The sequence below is a fragment of the Nomia melanderi genome, chromosome 3 (assembly GCF_051020985.1).
Source record: "Nomia melanderi isolate GNS246 chromosome 3, iyNomMela1, whole genome shotgun sequence".
Taxonomy (NCBI): domain Eukaryota; kingdom Metazoa; phylum Arthropoda; class Insecta; order Hymenoptera; family Halictidae; genus Nomia; species Nomia melanderi.
In genome coordinates, this window is record NC_135001.1 from 14,656,517 (window position 1) to 14,681,688 (window position 25,172).

The following is a 25,172-nucleotide window of genomic DNA, read 5'->3' on the forward strand; positions in this document are numbered from 1 at the left end:
AAGTTCAATGAACGAAAGAAAACGCAGAATTGTAAATCCGGGCATTTGACCGGTTTTCGGTACGGTTAGTGTTAAATTTAATAATTTCCTAATTTCTCGGAACGAATTTTCTTTTTTCCGATGATAGACAATAAATTGCCGAATATTAAATGACGTGTTTTTACTTTTACGACCCATTTTTACAAATCTGTTGTCAAAATGGCGAAGCTGGCTGTGAGGTTGATTATTTGAAACTGAGCGAACTGGGACACTTACTTGATATTTACGAACATTCCTATGGGGTCGACAAACTTACCTTTAAAAGTATTATGTTTCATATAAGTAAATAGAACAATAATTGCACAAATACCATAGTATCCGAATATTAAATCGAGTAACTGTACGAGTATATGTACTTACTGTGGAAATGGTATTTGTTCTCTACATTTCGAATGTTATAACTTTGATAGTTTCTTAAATTCAATCAAATCCTTTTAGGTTTATGTTTTCAAGATGTGGAACTATGAAAAAAACGCAAAAAGAAATTTCGACTTTTGTGACGGGTCACACTAGGAAAATCCCTTAAATGAAATGAAATGAAATGAAATGAAATGAGATGAGATGAGATGAGATGAGATGAGATGAGATGAAATGAAATGAAATGAAATGAAATGAAATAAAATGGAATGAAATGAAATGGAATGAAATAATATGGAAGGACCCTCATGGAAACTAATAAGAGATAATTATCTGGATGAGGCTGTGAATCGCAACGGGACGCGATGCTCCCATCTCCTTTTGTTTCGGTGTCCGTTCATGGACGCACGCCTCCGCCCGAATTTCGCTCCGTCGCGAAGAGTCGTCGCGTCGCGCTTCGTCGCGTCGGATTAAAACGGGACTGGTTCGGAACTACACGTCCCTCTTCCTGGGGCTGGGACCGAATTATCGCGTTAAACGGGTCGAGGATTTTCTGTCCCGTCGATTTGCATGCAAACGAGGACGCGTCTGAGGTAATGAGATAATAACGTTATTCCCGGCAAAGAGATTTCCGACGGACAGGCGCTTCGACTCGCGGCAAACCGGTAATGCTGAAATAGGAACACATGTAACTTGTAATCCGAGCGCGCGCGAATTAATATCTCGACGGGACCGCGCTGGCGGACCCGCGCAGCCCCTGTCAGAACGCGGTGCATCTGTATCGCGAATATTACGGCAAGCTGCGGAGCTAGATACGTCCAACTTTAGGACCAAACATGGCTAAGTTTGATGCACTGTGAAGTTCCCGCGCAATTAACGTCGCTTCGGATCAGTATTCTGTAATTGTAGATTTGCATTCCCGTGGTGCGAGTTAGTCATCGTGATGTGTCTGTTTTTTGGTATCCGTTTGTATGGGGTAGACCAAGGCGAATCGGATCAGTTCAAATTTGACAGTGATAAACTAATAGTTAAAACTTCGAAACAATATTTTTTCCCTTATTTCTCCTTAACAGACATTCAGCTTCGATATAAGTAAAAAGGATTGATAAAACTTAAAAATCTTCGTTTTTTCAATAAAAAACTTAAAAATGAGAAATATTTGATTGGCCTCAAATTCCGGGTGTGTATTGGATTATGAATTGAAAATTCATTTGATCATTAACGCACCTGTGTCATTTCGAAAGAAATCTACTTCATTGATACTAACCATACCGCTAACTAGTCGAATGACCGGTTTTAAATTTGGCTTCAAATTCTGCGTTTTTTTTCATTCATTTCAATTTATGTCGATTCTTATATTTCCTGATTAATCAGTTTTCCAATTGTTGTCTTTTCTTTTGTTTCTATTTCCACTATGAGAAAGTTGTGATCGGACTTGTTTACCTATATTTTGTAGCCAGCTCTTTGACTGGTATTGGTTAGGTATAAACGATGTATTGGTAATGTTAATGTTAGCATTTTCTTTCAATATACAAGGTGTTTAAAAATTATGCATAAAAAGCATGGTAGCATAATTTTATATCCCTAGATCGGTAAAGATTTCATAAAAAAAGCCGTGCAAAATTAATCTTGATCTTGAATTTCGAGATCAAGACTTTTTTTACTGCAATGTATTCTACTTGTTACAAGAAAGAAAATCTCAGAGGAATCATTGCTCGAGACACAATCTTTCCTATGAAAAAAGACGTTAAAATTCAGTAAGTTCTCGAGATTACTTTACAGATAATAAGGTTATATACTGCGGTCAGGTGCAGTAAAAGTTGGGTACAGATATTGTAGTTAATTCTTTGCAAACGGAGATTCTTTAAAATATATAAAACCAGCAGACGAAGCTAAATTATATATCGATGGCTTAAATAATAGAAGAAATAAAAACTACGTACAGATCTCTTGGGACCAAGACCATGTTGGGTCCATATTACCAATCGTGGAATAATTCACGAGCTGTAACTGTAAATACCCCAGTAGCAGGATATTGTGGCTGTAAAGGGTATGCTATAAAATTATAAAACAAAATAATTCAGTATTTGCAATAACATTTCAAATTTCGCTATTTTAGTTATGCTCAGATCTATGATAGAACATTATTGGGTCGATTCTCGAAATAACATCATTCCTCCGCTACGGATTCGAAGGTGGTGGAAGTTGTAAAGTTTCTCGTTCCTTTGATGCCTAGAGTTCTTGCGACAAATGAATGTACCAGGAACTGAACTTTGATGCTTCAATTTAATACACGAGTTGTTGTTTTAGGAGTGCTTAAACTTGTTGGCAACTATAAATTTTCAAAATTCAGGAACCACTTGTCATAACAGACACAGTTAAATATACTAAACAATATTTTCGTCATTTTCCTTTACAACCCAATCTTCCAATGTAATTTAATAACGTATTTTTCCCAAATTTAGATTACTTAATCATATTGTATCAAACGCATTTTTCGGTAAAGCTAATAAGGAAAGATAATTATATTCAGCGTATAATCCTTATACAAATGTAAAAGAAAAAAAAATACATATATAAATATATATGTGTGTATGTAAAATGTGAGAAAGTTAAAAGAATCATCAGTTTAACTTAAAATTTTATTTTCTCAGTGTAGAAATATCTATTTTTGTTTGATATTCGTGATTTCCCGTTACATATGTCTTTTGATAATGAATAAGTTATTCGAAATTGTTACGGACGAATTGTCAATTTTGACTGAATCAGCTCTTTAGTAATTTTGTCGAAGTTTGTTCAGTTTTATGAGGCAGGCCGGTAGACCAAGCCGTTAAACTTATTTATGCACCTTATTTTGTTTATTTTAATAATTATTAAAGATCCATGAAAAAACCTTAAAGTCAAATTTATGATGTACAATTATGCAAAAGAAGAGAACACTTTGGTATGAAGGTGCTTTAAAACTGTTTAATGACTATGAAGTATTCGTACAGAAGAAAATTTTTCGCACATCGAAGAGTTCTCCAAAGTTATGACCAACGGTACCGTAATAAAATCAGTGCCTCATTCTTCTGCATATATAGGTTAATCCATTGAAATCAAATCAAATCAAATACGTCATCATACAAATGCGACGACGAATGCCAATGAAGAAAGGTATTCGGTAATATATTTAATTAACTATATATTAATGCACTTTAATAATTCATGGCTTTCATTGTTAGAGAATCATAGATTGATTAGACTTACAAAAGGACTAGTTTATTCGCTGTTTTTGAGATTGAGACTATCAATACGCATTTTGTTTCTACAATTTATTTTACTTAGCTTACCTTTTTCTATTTTGAACTCACAAATTAAAGTTAAATTATAAAAAAATTTTAATTACTAATTCTAATTAGTATATAACTTACCTATAAGATAGATAGTTTATTGTCAGTTTAGTTTAGATATTGTTACATTTCAGATAGTCTTAGAAAGTTCAGACTACACGTGAATTCAAGAAGAATCAAAACAGATGCGTAAATTTCACGACAAAACAGAAAGCGTCAAAGAATCGTATGATGCGACGTGAAACGTCGTGGCGCGCCATACCGTCGCGATATTTCGTCGCAGACTTTGAAATTGACGTGTGATAAAGCGCTAGTTAAACTGACAATACGCCAGCTGAGATACACTAAATTCCAGCAAAATTCGGTGTTCACGGCGAACATACAACTACTGTTTTGAAAATATCCATCACCTACCTATACCTACTTTAAGGTACTTTACCAAAAGGAGCATCAATCCCTTATCATATAACGCTGAGTGAAACGATAATCGATGTTATTTTAATTTAAAATCGGTTATATTAATTCCACATCGACCAATTTAATAAAATCCAATGTTATTCGTTGCGCATGGATCAAAACAAGAATCAATTTGTCTAGTTTCTAATACATCAACACCCTTTGATTTTAATGATTTTTTAATGCGCAGTTAGAAGCATGATTTTGAGCGACGTTTTCCTTATACATAGTGACGAGAACCTCTAGTTTCTAAAATAATCGCGAAAAACTTTCGCTACCACATACTGAAATTTATGTCCGCGGACGTGGCCATGAGACTGCCCCAATATATGAGTGTACTACGAGACGACTATCGTTGCTGGTGACCTAGCACTCTCGTCTTAGTGGTTAGATTCGAAGGCGCACGCCTCGCACACACGGATTTTCATTTCTGGTGTATGATTCGCTCAAGTGCTCACACGCACTAATTGGGCCGCGCGACAAAGAGCGCGAAGTGCCGTTTCCCGGCTCACAATTGGAGTTCTTGGAGCGACTGTTTCTGCCTCTATGACATCACGAGTGCCAGGTTCCCAGCAACTGACGGAACAAGTATATATGACGGCGTGCTCGCCGTTTCGGTGACGGCTTATTTACATCGATGAACTATTGGTCTTCAAGGATTTCTTGTACTCTTTCCAACAAAAGTTCTAACAGTTCCAGTGAACCGTGGTATGTACTCCTCTGATGTTAGTTCCGTCGGCCATAGGTTTAAAAGTGCACAGGAGCAATCTTGCTTTCACACTGCTCGGGTCATCTCGACCTACGACGTATGGTCATTATTGGCGCGCGGCAATTACAAAGGACGGAAGCGAGACCGAATGCGACGAAGTAAGACGGAACTAGAGAATTTTGTTTTATAAAAAGTTTTTTTTATATGTAATACATACTGATACTTCAATTATAAAGTATATAGTAAATAAATAAATATTAAAAATTGGTAATTATGTATACATATATAAAGAATTATATATTTATATAGCATGTGTATACAATAGGTACTAACATATAACAACAATCAATTACATATTATACGATAGCCTTATAAATATTAATTATATAATTATCACGATTCGTGTCGTGGTATAGAAAAAATTCTCTAGAAAAGGCGCAAATTGGGGAAAGATTTTTTTTCTATAATAGACATAAATCTTTGCTAAATATGGTAATATTTATAGGTAATATTTATATGGTGTACAATATATGACAATCATTCGTGAAGTACTTGTAAGTACTATCATTGCTTATAAATGATGCTTAAATGAACAATGAAAGAAGGATGGATAATAAATCGATCATGTATTATTTAAAGTGTAATATATACTTACTTGTAAAACTTTCACCCTGGTCAAAAGGGTACACAATTTTTTTAAACACACAGAAAAATGTTTCGAAGAATTAAAGGAACAAATCGTGCATAACGAAAGCTACGAACTTTCAACAAAGCCCGGGAGCTTATAAGTGAACGAGTAAAAAAGTTATTGGTACCTTATACCTCGTACATTCAACTGTCTTGGGTAAAAAAAATGTTCAATTTAGGCGCGCTTTTTGAAATTAACTTTTGGCCAACTAAACCGGCAAAAGTGCCCACAGTGCAACGGAGCTAATATGAAAGGCGTACAGTAGCGTCGCACTGCGCGTGGCAGGAAATACAGCATGCGGGACGGCACAGGGGTAAGAGTGGCCTTTCGCTCTGCGAACGGAATTAGAGCCTATTCACACGAGCGTCGCGATCCCGGTATCGCAGCGATTGTTTTGGATTAATAAAGAAATAAAATTCTTCTGTGCCAAAGAAAAAGGATAAGAGAATTTTACGTTTCTGTTCTTCCAAAATCGCACAGCGTCATCGTTCTGGCGGCGCAGCTGGGTCGCGCAGCTGGTGTGTATAGGCCCTTGGTACTGTCCACAGACAATATTTCTTTACATGCCCTTAGTTTTGAAGGGACAAACAGTGCGACACGGCGGCACATACACTCGTGATGAACGTCGACGATTTATCAACATAAACTTCAATCGAAACAATGACCTACAAAGAGATCCAATAACGAGACATGGTCGAATGCACGCGTCGCCGACGAATATTCAAAGTCGATTTTCTGGAAAACAAAGCCGTATATGAACAAATTTTATTCCATATTTTCGACTTACTTTTTGACATACAATCAGCTCCTATCCGGTTGTACCACCGGTTACATGACACCCTGTATTAATTATTCCTTATTTGTAAATAACAGTCAGATTGAATTTATTCGTCATTCTTTATTTATTATTTTGAATAACTTTTGCCCAACACTAGGTACCTGTATTAGGCCGTGTTACTGTATGTCGGCAGATATTTGCGGAGAAAATTTGCGCACCGTTTAAGTGGAAAACGGCAACGTCGAACACGCGCTTTTGGCATCCGCGGTCTGCACGGCTATTCCGGATCCGTTGGCTATTCTGCATTGTAAATCAAGATTCTTGCATCGGCGACCGGAAACGACTTCGCGGGTCCAAGAAAATCCGCGCGTTTTCACCGCCAGTTCTCTGCATCTGCATCGCAAATGCAAGGATCGTTGAACACTTTTCCATCCTTGAATCACGGGAATCGATGGAATTCCACTGGCGCGCGTTAATTGGCGCGAATTACACATGCGAGATGCAAGAAATACGATCGCGAAAGCTTAAGGCCGTTTCTACGCGACGATACGTCGTAAAAAGTTAAAAAAGAAAATAAAAAAAGAAAACAACATAAATTTTAAAAAATCCTCTATTGAGAGATGCATGTTTTGACTCATTCTTTGTGCTTTCTGTTTATAAAAAACATATACTTCTAGTTCATTTATGTCAGATAACAATTTTTATTTGATAGAAATAAAGATTTTGTATTTTTGTATGATTCTGAAAGGGGTTTCCATTTTACCTTACCATTTTAACGAAGCAGAAATTTCAATATTTTAGTATATATATATATATATTTTAGTATATTTTAGTATTTTAATATTTTATATATTTTATTTTACTATGATTCAAAGAGAAGCGTTCACGTTTCATCCTACTCTCCCCTACAAATTTATATTTAGCGTATAATTATCTGTGAAAATTACGAAAATAAGAGTAACGATAAAAATATAAATCGAAATGAAAGTCGATGTAAAAATAAAAATAAACATGAATATAAAAATAAAAATGTAGATATCTGTTCAACAGTACTATCTGGATATCGTAATTTGAATAGTAAATTTAATAGCTACGAAATAATACGAAAAACTATCCACATAAACACAGATGTGCTTTACTTTAGTCAATTTACTTGTGTAATTACCGTTTTGGTTCCGTGATTGTCGTTTACATGTATATGTATATATATATATATATATGTACTACAAAGCAAAAATCAGTCAGTCAGCCACAGCGTACCGTGAATCGAGTCTGTTACCGATGATCAAAACCAAGCGACTTCCTGCGGTTTCGCGGAAATCCAGACCTTCCATTTGCTCGCTTTTCACATTTACACCATAAACGCGGAATCGCGGACCAAATTTTCCAAGCTTGAATTACGAGAATCAATTTAATTTCATTGCGGTTTCTAATTGGATACCATAAAGCAACTGGAAACGGACGAAAATTTCACCAAATTGTACCGGAGTTTTATGTCGCACGATAAACACAGGCATCAACCATGAAAACAATTTCGAAGTGAATGCAGCGCGTATTCTTTGTTTTCGTTTCTGTGGTAATGGAGGAAATTAAACTATCATCGTGTATAATGAAATACATAATGCACGCTCTGCTGATATCATTATTTATTGTTAACCGAATTTTTCCTGTCATTTAAAGTGAAACGTATTACGTATGCGGTATAATATATTCCGGAGGCCGAATTTTTCCGCGCTTTTACGAAAGTAGGTAATTCGATGATTCCGTGCACCTTGAACCAATATTTGCCCCTTTTTACTGGTCTTGCCAGGTATCCTTACCGAAATATTGGAAGTCAGAACGTAAGATCCAGGCCACCGATATCGGGTGCCGTCTAGGTTTATTTGTAGATGTATTCTCACATTCGTATGCCGCATGCCGCATAAGTCTTGGCGGTTGAAAATTCCCTGTGGGATGCCTCGCGGCTATTTTACTGATTTCCTAAATATCTGGCGAGAATATATTTCTCAGCAATCCGCAAGTAGGCGCGGTTAAGAATTACGGCCAGTTGTTGTTGCAGATCGAGAAAATCTGAATTCGCGCTGGTTAGAAATATCCGATATTCTGAATTTGAAATGTTACGATTCAGCGATTCTTTGCGCCGACATTATACTGAATTCTGGTGAACGTTAACTTCGCTAGAAACTATTAATCTCTAACACAACTTCAGATACTTAACGCTCTCATTGTACTACATCGGTATCTGCGGACTAAGAAAATAAAACTGCTCAGTTCTATTAGTACGGTGAATATAGTAATAGCTATTTAATTTATGACCAAAGCATTAAACATTTCCAGTATTATAATTTTCTATGCAAAAGGGTCCAATTACAGTATCGTCTGCATTATATTTAAAGTTTGTTTGACCATGTTCAATTTTGTACTACCCCCGGCGTCCTCTTGCTTTCCATTATTCTTTTTTGATATCAAAATCCTTCCTCGCAGGCCAAGGATTGAATATCGAATTGGCCAATTCAGATATCCTTCAAATTTAAATTTGACGCTTAAGATGGGGATCGGAGGTAATAGAGCTAAAGTTCGAGTAAAATACGACTCGGAAGGGGCGTTCGAATAAAAGAAACGGTCGGTTCATAATCGAGAACGAACCAACGAACGGTTAATTTTAAAAAGCAGTTGCGGAGTACAATAAACCCAGTGCGGCGAGCGCAATAAAGCTGTTGCACGCGACCAATTTTCAGTTGTGCTGTGTGTATCACAGTTTCACGACGATAACACGACAGCGATAAATAAATGCCAGGATGATCGTTTCAGGGCTGTTGAATTCGGGTAGAATCATAGCCCATAAATTCCTTGCATTGCCGTTTCGTTCGATAGGATCTTTGCCAGACAAATGAGCGCAATGGAAAATAGAAATTGCTCAGGACGCCGTTTTGAATGATGTCATACCATATTCTTCTCACATTATTTAGCTATTATTTCATTATAACGGCGAGTGAGATTCGTGGTTAATATTTTCAGATTAATTTAACTAAAGTCAATATTTCCCATTGCACATGTATCGAAGCGAAAGAATATTTTCATATTTTCAGTATTTCACCTTCAAAGTTAATATGCAGGGTATTGTGGGGATTAATGTACCGTTTTTCGTATAAATGTATGTAATATTTAATAATGAAAAGATCTGGCGATGTATTTTTGTACTTTTCGTAAGCCATAACTGTCATGCTTTACTTTTCGCTGTTAAAATTTTTCAAAATTTTGATTTTGAAAATGATTAATTTGAAAATTTCATTTTACAATTTCATAGATGTGAAAGTACAAGGTATTTTTTGTTGAAACTTTGTTTCGTTATCTCTTACCGTTCTGAACATCATTCATGGGAAAGAAAAATTTGCATTTTGTTCAAGAGGTAGTTTCCCTCCTTCAAAGTGAAACTCGGCAAGAAAAGAATTGCAATGTATTAAACTTGATTTACTCTACTTACATAGAAAGTTTCATTATTTTTTGAATTTCCTCGTTCGACATCTTTGTTCGTTAGTCAGTTAGTATGCTAAACTATTATGCAACGCCGTGGCATGTGCCGACCACCGTGGATCACTATGGCAGTCAACATGTTAATGAGAACGCATTAATATTTCAGAGACAGAATGAATATCTTCGAGGATACAACGTCAAAGGATCAAGATAGTGTTTCTAGCCTTGAGATGCTAGTATTTAGTTGGTTTCGCGATGTTTTACAGGAATCCCATAGGGTTGAACCGGGTTCATGTCAGGCAAACTTGGAACTAAGTTCGGGCAACTCGATCCCACCGGCGAATATTCATTAGGACCGTATTAATTATGGTCAGCAAAGTGTTTAACTAATTACCGTGAGTTCGGAGATGCGGAACTCGGAAGACGAAACTGCACCGCCGTCTTTGTCGATATCAATTATCTAACTGGAAACAGAATATCTGATAGGATCATTGGCACATGAGCGGTTTCTCGTAACATGAGCAACAAAGATGTACTTGAAATTGGAGTATTCGCCGCGCAACGCATTGTCCTGAGGAAATTACGGTACACTTTACAGCCTTCAAGTTCCGGAATATGAAAGGATTCACTGTAAAGAAACAAATTGTTTGTTCTGTACAGATAAATTGTTTCAGTTTTGCATCAGTGATTTATATATACATAAATTCTATCTTTCCTTTTAAACATGAAAATATTAATAACTTTATGTTAGAAAAAGTAAATGTTATGTCACGTGTATGTTATGTCACAAATACGAATGAATAAAATTCATAGTCGGTCAATATCTCTACCGTCACCATTCAATAATAATTACGAAGGCATAAAGACACATGTATATTCAGATGTACATATATGGATGCTGATGTTTAGTTCTACACTGTTACGTACGGGATTCAGTGATAATAATTAATATTCTAACATGATATTTGACGTTTACGAAAAAATAACATAACATCCTTAAGTTTTCCGTAGTTTTATTATAAAGGTTGTCGGTAATTCTGCTCATTGCTCATCTTATTCTGCGATCCGGTCACAGCGTCGTTACAATCTTCTTCTGATGAACTGCACAAACGGGAAGTGAATGAAAGGAAAAAAAAGTATAAATATTACTCGACAACATAGCGCGAGATCAATTCGCATTCGGATGATACCACGGTACCACGAACTCTGCGTCACTGAACCGCTTCCGTTGAAAAGAGATCTGGGAGCTCAAAGGTTAACCAGAGCTCGGATCGGTCACGTAATTAAAATGGCACGTAGACTGGACGAGGAAAGCCGGGTGGAAAGAAGGCCGGCCGCGGCCAGTCCGATAACGATATTCGCGTCCGGTTCCGTTTTACCGTCAAAGGAATTTAGGTTGCACCTGGTGGTGAGCATCGACGCGTTGCTGAACACTCGCAGGCTGAAAGCGAACGGTCGTAAGCACCTATCGTGATCATAAACTAACGGTATAGGGAAATTCGGGATAAGATACGCGGTATTAATTATTGTTTCTATTAATACTGCAAACCGATTCTTTTTATGCATCATCTTTCTATATACGTTGGTAATATACATGGTTTAGCACGATAAAATACACAAAAGCGATGAATGTGAACTAGTGAATGGAAATCGTATTTTATTGTCATACTATATCAAGTGGAATACGTATGATATTTTCAATTAACTTTTAAAATGGGTAATATTACTCTATTCTACTGTGTGATATGTCACTCTGTACATATTGCTTTACATTCATATATTATAGGTGCATTTGATCTGCGCTAAACGAGTATACATTTCATTATTTGATTTCATTGCGAGCATCATCAGAGATTTCTGAAACTAAATTCCATAGTTAACAGGTTAATGCTTAAGTCGTGGCTACAACTTTCAATGCAATAAACTACATTTATTTTTACAGCGCAACGCATTCCTAGGTCTATCCATCAAGTGATCTCACAATTTCATGTCTCAAATCTTGATTAAAAAAATGTTCGAATTTATGATTTACTCTGTTTTCGTTCAGGGTAACCATTTTACCTCGATTTCTTGTACCGATTGTCGCAAGCTGCTCGCATTGCGACGTCGCGTCTTGTCGTCTTGCTCGTTACAATAAGTTCAGGTACATAAATTACGCCAAGGAGCACGAGGTTTCGGCAATCAACCACAAAGGCGGATTATAGAAGCGTTAATCTTCACGGGTAAACTTGAGTAGGGAGGGGGACAGGTCGCGAGCGACGTACAGCTCAGAGACAAGGAAATATTGTTTGCTTGCGTTTTTGGTTTGCGCGCAACACGGATATAGGATAACGTCGCGGCCTTTTTGTTTTGTTACGGGCACGTTGTCGCTAGAATTTACCTTTATCCGTGACGATCCGCCTGACTCGCGGATTTATGGTTAAACTGGCTGGTTTAATTCGCACCAACCTCAGGAGGGAGGGACAAATTGGTAGTGGCGACCGTTGGATTAGAAATCGTGGTGAACTGCTTTCCGCGAGTCGTGGAGAAGGTATTATAGAGAAATATATGTATAAGGAAATAATCTACAAAATATTTGGGCAACGAGTAGAGTTATTCTTTTGTAGCACGGAAAAGCGGGAACAATTGTTAATCATTTGGCGTTACTACCCTTGCATCACAGTATTATCAGCTTAATTACGTTATTAAATATTTTCATTTGAAATCGGTTATCTCGCATGTTACGATTTTTTTCAAGTAATTCAGAAGCGTCCGTCATCAGTGACTAACATGGCGCTTAACTTGTTAAATAATCAACTCGAACGACTCGATGCAACTTTCTGCTTCGTCGATCAACTTTCTTCAAAATTTGTTTTCCCGCGCACAGCACGTTAAAACCATTCTCTCCCCCATAAACATTTTTCCCTCTCGCACTCTTAACAAAACACTCGGAGGTACCCTTTTAAGATCTTCCATACATTCGCAGCACATTTTTAAGTTGGTTCTTACTCGTTGTTTCATATACCTTTATCTTTTTATTCAGTTCATCCCATAAATGTTCAACTAGTTTAAGGCCTGGAAGTTGCGGGAGTGTTGGTAAAATGTGTGGAAAATTCGTATGACCCATAAACAGAATACTTCTGCTGTATGTTCTGGGTCATGATCGTGCTGAAAATAAAATTTCTGACCCCAATTTACTTTTACAAACCATGTTTTAACTTTTATTTTCGAAATATTCAAACAATCCATGTTGTTCATTGTATTTTCAATAAATTCCAATTCTCCAACACTTTTTGCGTCCATACAGCCCCAGACCGTAACTCCACCAGCTCCAATGTTTTACTATGTTTTGTTAATTCTTTGGTGCAGTTTCTGCATTTTTCCCCCACACTCTAATTCTGCCATCCGATTTGTATGTATTAAATTTACTTTTGTCCGAAAAATATTATCTTATGATGAGACATTAATCGCCACAGATTTTTAACTTGAGTCGACAATTAGTTCCGAGATATGAGACGTCAAAGATGTCAAAATTTACCCAGGCATCAACCCGTACCTTTTGTTTAAAGAATATTCATGTCAGTTCGATGATTAAACAAACTGTTTCCAAAAGTTTTTCCATGTATTAATAATAAATTTAAAAATAAATTCCGATTAAAACGGGCGACTTTTGGATCATTTGTTTCGACTAGAACGAAATATGTGTTGTCTACCATTTACTTTGATTCTTTGTTCACGTGAGAGCATTTCGATATCTGTGTCACAAAAACAGCGGTAAAAGCTTTAGGGATAAATTTGCGCAGAAGTTTGCTTCTCCAAAAAGTTGGTGAAAATGTGTACCAATCAGTCGTAGATCTGAATGGTCTCAAACTCGAAATACAGTGGATCAGCACTCCATTCGTGTAAGGCAGCCCTCATGAAAGTTTTGAAGTGCAGGTACATGCGATTAAGAAATGTTTTCGAACAGAACTTCATCGATGCGAGTCGAACTTTAAAGCGGAACATCGATTACATGTACCTATGATCGTGGTGATCAACTTCGAGAACTGGATTTTGAGACTGTTCGAAAGCTGGGTGAACAGAAGCTTCTATTGGTAGAAGTTTTTAGCTGTACAAGGAAACTAGATTCTAGGAACTAAATGTAGTACATTAACTCTTTCCCAAATAATATTGAATGTACTCGTTATGAATTCTGAACTCGATTTAAGCAAAAAACACATATGTAAAATGCAGTCTAACTTTTGTCGTCTGAAGTATGTACAGTGCTTTCTGTAATAGTTTGTTAGGAAAAACCATTTTCTGTCGTCATTGCGTTTTCTAAGCAGGTTTTTAATCTGTAGGACATAAATAGTATTCAGCTGATTACAGACCTTGCAATATTTAAAATAAGTGCTTATACTACTTAACAGAATATAATATATTTCCTAATTTGCATTCTTATTTTCAAAATTAACAAGTATATGAAAAGAATTATTTATTCTGTGAGGGAACATCAGATAGAAAAGCGGAAGTAAAATGAGAACCAAATAGAAATTTATTTAATTTTAAAGGGTTTCTTTTAGTCACTGTTTATTTTGCATATGCCTTTTTAAACAGAATTTTTCATATTTTATATATGTTCGTTCTATTTACTTTTTGAAAACCAATATTTTTTATTGATTCACTGTTGAGCAAATTTACTGAGAAGAGTACACATTCAAATGACATTTATCAATTTTTACAAAACTTGGGTCAAATATTTAATTTCAATATATTTTCTCTCTCGTCCATCATTCATATTGAAAGGTTCGACAAAACAATCATTAAAGTTAGCAGTGAAAAATATTTTTGGTTTAATGCCTTTGAAACTAGGCAAACAAATTGTCAAAAACGAACAAAATATAACTTCTCCCGTAGTGTGTCAAATGTGCAACGTACATCTATCGCTTAATCATATCACTCACAAATGTCAAAGGTATAGTTAACGATGAAAGAAATGTAATATGTTGGACAATCTTATTGAAGCACACTTCAATTCTGTATATAAAACTGTTGTTTGATCAGTCTGATGAGATATCTATGTTTCTTGATTTTTAGTAGTCGGTAGTAAATAAGTCATTAAAGGGACATAAAATTTGTGAATAAGACAAATAATATTATTATATTCACCATATACAGAAATAAATATAAAGAAACAGGAAGATATTATGAATCTATCGTACCATAAAAATTTAGAAATTGAGTCATTCATATATTTAGATTTCTATAAGACGTCTACAAGACGTCAGAAGAACGACGTCCCATGGGAAATATCTCCAGTCGCGCATTAAAATACTCTTCACGTGGAAAGAAGAGTACAAAAGGATAACCTCTGATAAATGTTTCGCATTGCTGGCAGAAAGAGCTATTCAAAAATTCATTTTTCATTTCTTGCCCATTATTGTCATTCGGTTTATCTTTATATTAGCCGGTAGCTTAAGGAGGCTTGGTTAACCCCAGGGATCATTCTATTGAAACCGTTTATCTGCACGCTGAGAAGTTCTCTTGGGACGAGTATTGTACTTTCCCAAAGTTATCTGGGGTTCCCAGCGGACTCTTTCGACGATCTCTCTTTTCTTTCATCTTGCTCACATTTTTCAACGACTCTTATCAGTATTAAGTTGCATCACTAATATCCCACCAGTTCCGGCTATTATACTTATGCAGTTATCGTTCGTATCTTCTTCACGAGTGAAATACTCCGTTTACGTGAGTATCCGTGACTTCGTCGCTTTACGGTTCGTTGTCTTTTTCCAAGAAAAGTTAATGATGTTTTCGAGATAGAGCAGCTTTTGTATTTTGTACCATCTCATCTAAACTAATACTGTTACGTGTTTCAAGTCTTCAATTATGCTTCCCCTTTCTTAACACCGTTATGCTTGTTTAACCTTTAGACAGTGACGTCTGGAACTATTTTGACTAAAATTTTCAAACTCTTCATTCCATTTCTTATCGTCATATAGTTAATTTTCTTTGCAGTTGTTTATATTAGATACAATCATTTATTTGGACGAATGCTACTGTAATGGTGGTTTCGAGGTTTGATGCCTAAAATTGAAAACTACATGTGAATGATTTAATTATTTAAGTAACAAGAGATTGCTATGTGGTTTTTTTCTAGTGTTGCTGTTGAGATTTTAACGCAACATTTAGTTTTTTATGGAAAAGTATGTGTAAAACAGTTGGTAAGCAAAAATCTGAATTTTTTCAAGCATCGTTATTTATGGAATTACCAAAGTTCGCCGTCTGAGGGTAATCTTTTCTGATTTTTTCACATTTATGTTTAACACCTTGTTTTATAATAATTTTTCTCATAGCTGATAGTTTAAATAATTCAATTAAGAATAGTTGAGATTACCAATCTATTGCGTGTTTATTACAATATTAAAACAATAGCATTTAGGGGTTAATGTTCAATAATTTGTTTTCGTAGATATCAATTTACGTGATTTGAAATTAATGATATCGAACAAATTTTCTACTATTTTCTAAAATGTCATTATTATTATTCTTTTGTTAATTTATGTGAAACAAATATATATTTCTAAAATTTATGCCAGCTGTTCTTTCCAATATTTTGCTGATTTTTGTACTGATAGACTCTACCTAAGCGATTTTCATTCGTGTAAAATAAAACCAAGTGGAAAGAATACTCCCCGTTAATACGCCTCCGTACTGATGTACATTATACTATAACCAGAAGTTATTATCCTTCACACGAAAATGAAGGACATCATTGTTGAATCTTTTTGAACCACCGTTTACGAGCTCTATGTCACTTGTAACTCTTGCTGACACTCTGTTTTATATCAGAATTTTAACTTTATAACTTGAAACTCCTAACTTGACAGCAGTTAATAAGAATAAAAATAAATACATATAGCAGACATGTAACATGAGTCCAAAATGTCAAGAACAATCGTAGTATATTTCTGATTCTCATGCAACCACAAAGAGAAACATTTATGCACGGCGTTCGACATATTGCATACGTATAACAAATTTACGATATGAACGTGATGTTTTTATTACCATCGAGATTAAGACTTTAATGCGAGTTCAATATTCACATCGTTCATCATTTGTATTTACTACCAGGATAGCTAGTATTCTATTGTAGCATAAATATGTTTAGTTGCAAGTATAATATTCAACTTTCACAACTAACTTTTTACACGGTAATTATTCTAAAATGTGAATAAAACATTTCATATTCTTTTCATACAGTTACATCCGTCAGTTCTGTTTGTTCTTGTTTCTTCTTTTTCATTGCTAGTAGTGACTTAATAAATTGTTTAATTCTTCAATATCTCGAGCTGTTTACCATCCGTTATATCATCTTTTTCTGATATTTCAATTAGAAAACTGATGACTAAATTAATAGAATTTTTAAACATTTTCGCTTAATATTTTATAAATAAGTTATTTTAATTTCTTTCTCGTGAATTTCGTTTATAAAATTTTCAAATAAAATAGTAATCGATCAAAAACGATAAAAAGGATATTAAGAATTTTAAAATCCTATTTACCCACTACTACAATAAATATATAACTTCTTTTTCCCGGAAAATTCTCAGCAAGGGAACAAGATAATGGGAAAACACCAGTAATTGATTATCCTTTTTCAATTACCTGTATTAATAATGCTTTTTTTTTAATAAGAAACAAAACGCAGCGAACACAAGAGATGCGGGTGAATTCAATCACGACGACAATCAGTACAGATCACGATTTTACGCATGATTCACGGCATTCGGTGTATTCTAACCGTGGTTCGCTAACCTAATGATGCACGCGAATCCCAGGTAATTAAATTTCAATTACACAAATATACAGGACAGGCGCGACGCGGGCTTACATCCACGTGTCAGCGCGCTTTCAGGAAAATCATCGGCGTGAAAATATATTTATGCATATTCAACCTATCTACGGGTGGCAATCGATAGTACAGGCACTAGCGCGCGGATTTCAATTTGCGTCGCCTCGCAAATATTTATCTGAATTGCGAAATAAAATAAATTCTGGCTTCGATGTTCGCGTATGTCTACCATAAATTCGTACCTCTCGTCGCGGAAGCATCAACCATTCACGGGTACTCGGGTTAACGACACGCGGGAAGAACCGTGCCGAAGTGCAAACCAGTATAACACCCGACGGCTGAAATATACCGCGAATCGTATCGTACATGCTTTCTTCCATAGTGAAACTCCATTTATTTGTACTCTACTTACAGGGGAACCTTTTCAACCAGCACACACCTGTTTCTTGTCGCACAGGTTTGATGAAACCCATGTGAGACATAGTTCTTAAGAAAATATTTCACACGTATTTTTTCTTATCGGCTAACGTTCACTTTGTAGGAGTGAAAACACTTCGCAAAGTTAAGGACTGAACATATTTTTTTTACAGTATCTCTGAAACTATGGGCCGTAAAGAAGAAATCTAAATTGTTCATTTCAAGACGATTACCTTGAACAAATATTTTTTTTTACACCCCCTGAGACATGGCTTTTCAATAGAATATGTATGTTCATTATGTTTATTGAACATTTCATTGTTTGCAAATATCGCTTTATCTGTTTCGAGAATTTCATAAATAAAATTTTCACTATCTTGTATACGCCACACAAACCAAAATCATGTTGATCACTGTAATCAGAACATCAATTGACTGTCGAATAACAAACAGTTTAATGGATTGTCTTTGAAACTTCTCACCAAAACAATCGATTTTCGAATTCGTGTCGATTAAGCAAATTTTGTTCGATAAGATGAGTACCATGCACCTATAATGTTTCTGGCAGTATTTTTGAACATGCTGTGCAACATAAAACAGAACCCAAATCGCGTGTCCGACGAAATGCATACTGGTTACGCGTTCATGTAAAAATGTAGGGTATTCACGAGACGTAAATTGCACACCCCTGTTTTTCAGTGGATTAATTGCGACGAGTTGACGCGATAAACGAGCCGAAACAACCGTTACCATTCCGCAGATCTACAAATTCGCAAAATTCACACCTATCGCAATGCTCGAATTTCTATTCGCACCTCGTGTTCTATAATAGAGATTAACCCTCGTTATCTAGAATTTCGTACAAACCAATTTCCATTACATCCAAGTGAATTGAAATATTTAATTGTATAGCCTCGTCTTCCTATAGCAATCATAAATGACAATATGTGTAATAAACGACTAATAGATTATTTTAGTGAAAACATATTTCTAGAAAAAAGTGGTAGCTACTATAATATTCTGATTTCAGTACGAGCTTAAAGTTTTATGAATTTTTACCCAATATGTATAACCAAAAATCATTGTATGTTTGACATAATGAGCTGCTTCCGAAGAATTAATTGTTTTGATTTTTGTCACTTTAAAAATGTGAATTTGCAAAAAGATCCTACTATTTGTAGACGGTTCGCCCTTTTGCGTGTCAATACTTGGGGGCCTGAGATATAGACCAGGCCCATTGACTAATTTATGACCAAGGGGACCACCAGGACCTGGGTCACGTACGCCCTCGTCTGAAGAGGTTTCCTTCTTAGAAAAGCGTTGAGGAAAAGTTAGTTAGTCGCCGTTCCTCGTTAGAGCCACATCGCGTAATAAATATATTTAACCTGACTACGGACTTAGTTTTTATTTTAGTAGCCCTACATGTTCATTACTAATTTCTTTATCGGTTTTTTTTTAATGGCTTACTGTCTAACGTAAGTGAAAGAGAATTATGAATCCCGAATAAACATACGAATCACTGACGAATAAGACTGGAATCGCTCGATGAGGGGCTAGGAGAACAATGCTTTTAAACGCTTTTCACGAAGAAGAAAAATGTTCACAATATGGTTATGAAATAGCTACTTAACTGTGAACATCCTGTGTCACATTTTATATAGTATAAAACTATACATAAAACTTTAAGCGTGCTTTCCTCGAAACAGTGACGTTTACTATAACTGGCTGACATGATACTACGGAAGTCAGCGATCCGATTGACACGAAGCATAGCTAATATTTCGGTAAATATTTTTCTATTGTTTGTTTAAACAAAATTTGTATTTCTTGGCTCAAGAAACTAGAATTTCTTTCGGTAATTTTGTTTCAAAGTCACCATTTTCTTTTTACTTTAGTTCATATAATAGCTACACCTTTTTGAATCAGAAAAAATGTTATACGTTTTATTTTCGTTAATTGTATTATTTGATCATTAATGATTGCCTTTTAAAATTACTTCCTTCATTTTTCTTGCTTTACTGGTGCGGTTCAATTATTCGACAATTACTCACTGCCTAAAATAACGGTTAACCGTAATTCTATTGTGTTGCAAAGGTTTTATCATTTTTCGGTCACTGTGTGGACTCTACGGACCATTTATAGGTCGTATTGTTTACAACCTATTCTTTCCTCAAGACAATTCCATGTCGAAAACTTGTCTCCGAGAGGAGAAACAGATTACAATTCTCTACCACGGCGTGTATCGGATCTTCCTTCCATGCAGAGATACGCGGTTGGCCAATATTGCGACACGATATGGTAGTTAGGCAGGTACAGCGTAGTTTAAACTTGTGCATTAGCAGATACTAGTGGGCAATGTGTTTCTAAGCAAACCGTAACGACGAGATCCCAGAGTAGTACAGTTCATAGGAAACAGTCGTTCACCTTAACACATTTCCGACATTCCGGTCGCAGGACAAAATCGCTGCGAACACAAATCCATTCGATTTTCTTTGTCTCTGTAACATCATACCGTATTTCAAATTTTCCTATACACGTCATGGAAGAACTATAAACCACAAGCTACCAGTGCCGTTTGGTACTTCGAATAGAATTGCGTGCCTTATTTTAAATATACAGTAATACTCGCTTAAATTCTACAATTTCGGATCCCAGCAGTGGAATTTAACCAAGCAGAAAAAACCAGCAGGAAGCTACGTGCTTCCAGGAATTGACTGGAGCACAGCCTGACAAAGCCAGATAATCGATGTAGGGAGCGGAAGCGGGATAAACACAGTTGATCAAGGATCGGGGGACTTCAAAGCGATGTCGCAGGCATCAAACATAAACATGCAATGAAAGAAATTTCAATTGCACTAATGTTATCCTTGTCCTCTCAAATGTAGTGCCAGTGGATTTCTGAAATTGTTGTGAATAAAACGAGTCCAAACATGATGGAAATCGGACTAGTTTTACCGACTGAATGTAATTAACGAAATTAACGGTTCATTTGCCCTGAATCGATAAAACTAGACCGATTCACATCGTGTTTGGACTCATTTTTTCTTTATTTATATTTATTTATAGTCGCATCAACACTTGGGTCATCAGCGACTAACAGAGAGTTTACAAGTTGTTCATTAGAGTTAACCTACATATGTAACATAGCTAATAATTTTATGATACAGATTTTTAAATGGTATCCCAACAGCTTAACGTTTGGACTCATTGTAATGAAAAGAGTCTCAACATTCCATTGGTACTCCTACTGAGAAGTTAGGATTATATAAAGTTCAAATTATTGAAATTTTCTTCGTTGTATATTTATATTTGACGCGTGCGGCATCCGTTTGACCTCTCTGTTTCTCTTCCCCTCATTGTATTATCTATCCCTGTCCACTGGGATCAGGTTGCACTGAGCTCGATATAGTGAGTAGCGGGGGAATAGCAGGGATGGCGCAGTGAAATTTAGCCAAGCCAATTTCTGTGGAATTTAAGCGAGCATCACTGTACTAACAATGAGAATATTCTTAAATATTTCTATCGGCACTAGAACTACCAAATGAGTTAAAATGACACGGTTACAGTTTCTGTAAAAAAATGAAGAAAAGTTATTGTTACTGCTCGGTAATTCTAACCTTAAGTTTCATATATGTATAGTATTAACGAAAGGTGATTTGATGTATTGGTTGTTGAACTAGAACTCATAGAAATTCTATACAATTGAAGTGTAATATTTTATTTAATCCCTTAACGTACAGTAGTTTAGTTTATGTAGTTACTGAAACAACATTTTTGACATGCATTGAAAAGTTTTATTATTCTTCATAGTTATGTAACAGCGTATGTTAATTTGTTATGTTTAACAATATGTTTAAAGAAACGGAGGTGATTTAACATTTTTATAACGGCCTCAATATGCATTTTTTCAACTGAAATGATCTGAAACGAGTGGAAAAATGTTCAGAATTGAAAATTAAAAATTGAAAATTGAGAATTGATATTTCTTTTTCTAACAGCCGTAAAAAAGTACGTAATTGATTTCTATAGTTAATAACTTCGTTATATCTTGTAAATACTAATAGTTGTCGAAAGTAACTAAAACAGTTCACTACATTTAAAATTGTTGAAAATTTATCGAGCGATATAAATCGGATCAAACGATGTCAAAGGAAGTAAACGTAATTATTTTCTGTAGGGTAGACACTGAGAACTATTGCATCGATATCGTCAATTTCTCTCATGACCAAGACTGAAGCTTCCTCATTTTATCGCATAGATAAATACAATTTTTCGTGAGCATCTTTTTATGTTTAAGAGGCACCAGTTCGTACCACTTTCCGTGAATTTCACGTTACCCGTAGAAGACTGTAATCTCCTTCTTTCTGTTCCTTTTAGCTCGGTTAACGTAATTTTCCTGTATTAAAAGCCACCTCTCATATGACCATTAAGGGTCTCAGGGCGGCTTTCGCTTCGCAAGCGCGATGCAGCTATGTCAGTTCCTTCTTTTTTCTTCTGCGGGGCTAACTGCAGCAAACGACTTTCTCGGAAACAGTTTGACTCGGACCGTTTTACTAACAGATTCAATTAAGATATCCGGTCCCTTCGGCAGGATTCAAACGACAAACGCTCCACTCGCAGACAGGGGAACGCGGTTTGCAGCTGCAACATGACAATTCCTAGCTATCACCCGGCTCTGAAGAAGCACGAAGCTTAGAGATTAGCATCATCGCTGTCCTTCCGTTTTCAGCGTTCGTGAAATCCCTTCGGCGCTTAATAACAGCATGTTACAATTCGGTTTCTATTATCGAGGACGACCATTAGGAACATTGGATATTAACACCTTGCAATCGATGTTGCCGAAGTGACGATATTTAACAGGTTTTCATTTTTATACACGGCAAATGATACTTAACAAAACACATTGGTACTTCAAAATAATTTGTGTCTTTTAATATCTTCTATATCTTTCATTGTTATATCGCATATGCAAAAATTGCTTCAAACATAAACTTACTTTAAATTAAATTTCTTCCCATTTCTTAATTACACCATATCAATTTTTACATTTTGCATTGTAAATTTAATAGTAAAGCTACTACACGGGTCAAAATAACCCATTCCTGATTTCTTTATTTTGCAATTATTAAGAAGATAACAGATGTTTCTCTGAGAAATTATTAAAGAAATTAATTTAGCAATACGCAAACTGAATTGTAAGCCAATTAATGTTTCAATAGTTGCACTTTTTTCGAGTCATAGAGTTCGTGTATTTCGAGTTGTACAGGTTTCTACAGCGGAGTGATAGGGAAAAAAGAAATATTACGTGTTACAGGGGTATATACAATTTTCCAAACTTGACGGTTCATAAATGTCCAAAACAATCAACAACATTATCATCAAGACATCGCAGCGTCATATCGGCATCAAATCCAACCATTACAAACCGTATGCGAAAATTATCAAGCTGTCACGAAACGATTCTCACAGAGCAGTCCGATCGCCGACAAAGGGGATGCGCTCCTCCCCGTCCGCCTGCGTCCGGTCAAACATCCTCGCGTACATGGGGCCAACAGAGAGACCGATAACCGAACAATACTTGCGTTGAATGCCGGCAATAATGGTCGATTTTCCTGGTAACGCTTCGGGACTTATAGATTCAATTAAGATAAGGCGAGGTGCTCGGGGGTTGCTTAAAGGAGAGGGTGAGGGGGTAGGAGTAGGAGCAGAAGAAAGAGGAGGTGAAAGGGTTTCTCGATACGGGCCGTTCACTCATCCGGGAAAAATTTCTGTTCACAGAGAGGGAGGTCTGGTATGAGGCGGCGACGCAGGCGATCGAAGCACGTATTCGCGCGTCCGCGGCGAGCTCGAGCGTCAGCGGCACGACTCCGCCGGGCGGAGTCGCGCGTGGCGTCGTTCTCTTCGTGGGAGACGGGATGGGGATGAGCACCCTCACAGCAGCGAGGATCCTCTCGGGTCAACGTCATGGAAACACGGGCGAGGAAGCTCAACTCGCCTGGGACAGCTTCCCAGCCGTGGCTCTGGCAAGGGTGAGTCTTCTTCTTCTCTTTCTTTTATACCTCTTTAGGAAGGAAATGTAACGCACTGATTTTACTCCTTGTTCTGACTACACAGGCTACGCCCAAATGACCTGTAAAACGAACAGGTGATTTCTTATGAAATAATTACAAAAATTTAGAACATTTGTTTGTTCGATGTTTGATTTTCGACAGGTATAGATTTGAAAATTCACTATGTACGCATGCAGTTACGGCTAACGATAAGGTAATATTTTCCGAAGGAGAAATTTTATTCTATATTTTCTGTCTATTTTTTCAATCCCCTCTCACTCAATATATTAGTTTTAGTTCCAGCAGAAGCTATATATATATTTTTAAATACGGACCCAAGGTATAGTTTCCTTCGTCATTTAGATCAGTTTCCCATCTAGTGATCTATTTTTCGAAGCTACTTTTCGAATTAATATTTAAAAATTTATATGACATATGAAGCTTTCCGTTCAGATTACAGATAATGGATCTTTTTCCGATCTCATTATTATACTAATCTGATAGATCTCTTCTTTCCCCGCTTCTCCTTCGGATTTCCATTTCTCTTTTCTTAGCTGTCTGAAGAATATCGGACAACGTGGAAAACTTTCCTTGCACTGGGTTCTTGCCTTCGTCACCGACAGGATTTCAGGAATATTCGTCTGATTCGATTGATTCAAGATTTGCTTATTATATAACCGGTTGATTCTATCTCTGGTTTACGCGTATCGCTTCGCGATTCGTTGAACCCCGAGCTGAATGCATTACCGATGCGCCAGAAGTGATCTCCTTTGTTTTCGTTGCGTTATTGGCAGAACGGGGTTGGCGGGCCGTGAGCTACGTATCAATTCGGTTTCTGGGTATTTTTGTTCATTGGAGCGTTGCTCTCTTCGGGGTTTTCGAATTGTGTCGGTCGAGCGTCACTTTTTTCCACCGTTGCAGCGTAAGCAATTTTTGGGAATGTGGGCGTTTAGGAAGTGAGATTTTCGTAGAGGGATCAAAGGATTTTTATTAAAGAGTGGTAACATCTAAAGTGTTATTTTAAAGACGGCGTGAATTAGTAAATATTTTAATTTA

The 25,172-nt window shown here is 36.3% G+C and overlaps 1 protein-coding gene across 1 annotated transcript in view; it reads left to right on the forward strand.

Annotated features, from left to right (window-relative positions):
• The window catches only part of LOC116431716 (alkaline phosphatase), a 424,481-nt gene that overhangs the window by 38,593 nt on the left and 360,716 nt on the right, over positions 1 to 25,172 (forward strand). Inside the window, exon 2 of the mRNA XM_031987530.2 lies at positions 23,845 to 24,095. Coding sequence (XP_031843390.2) covers positions 23,845 to 24,095 — 251 coding nt within the window. The remainder of the gene's footprint in view (positions 1 to 23,844; positions 24,096 to 25,172) is intronic.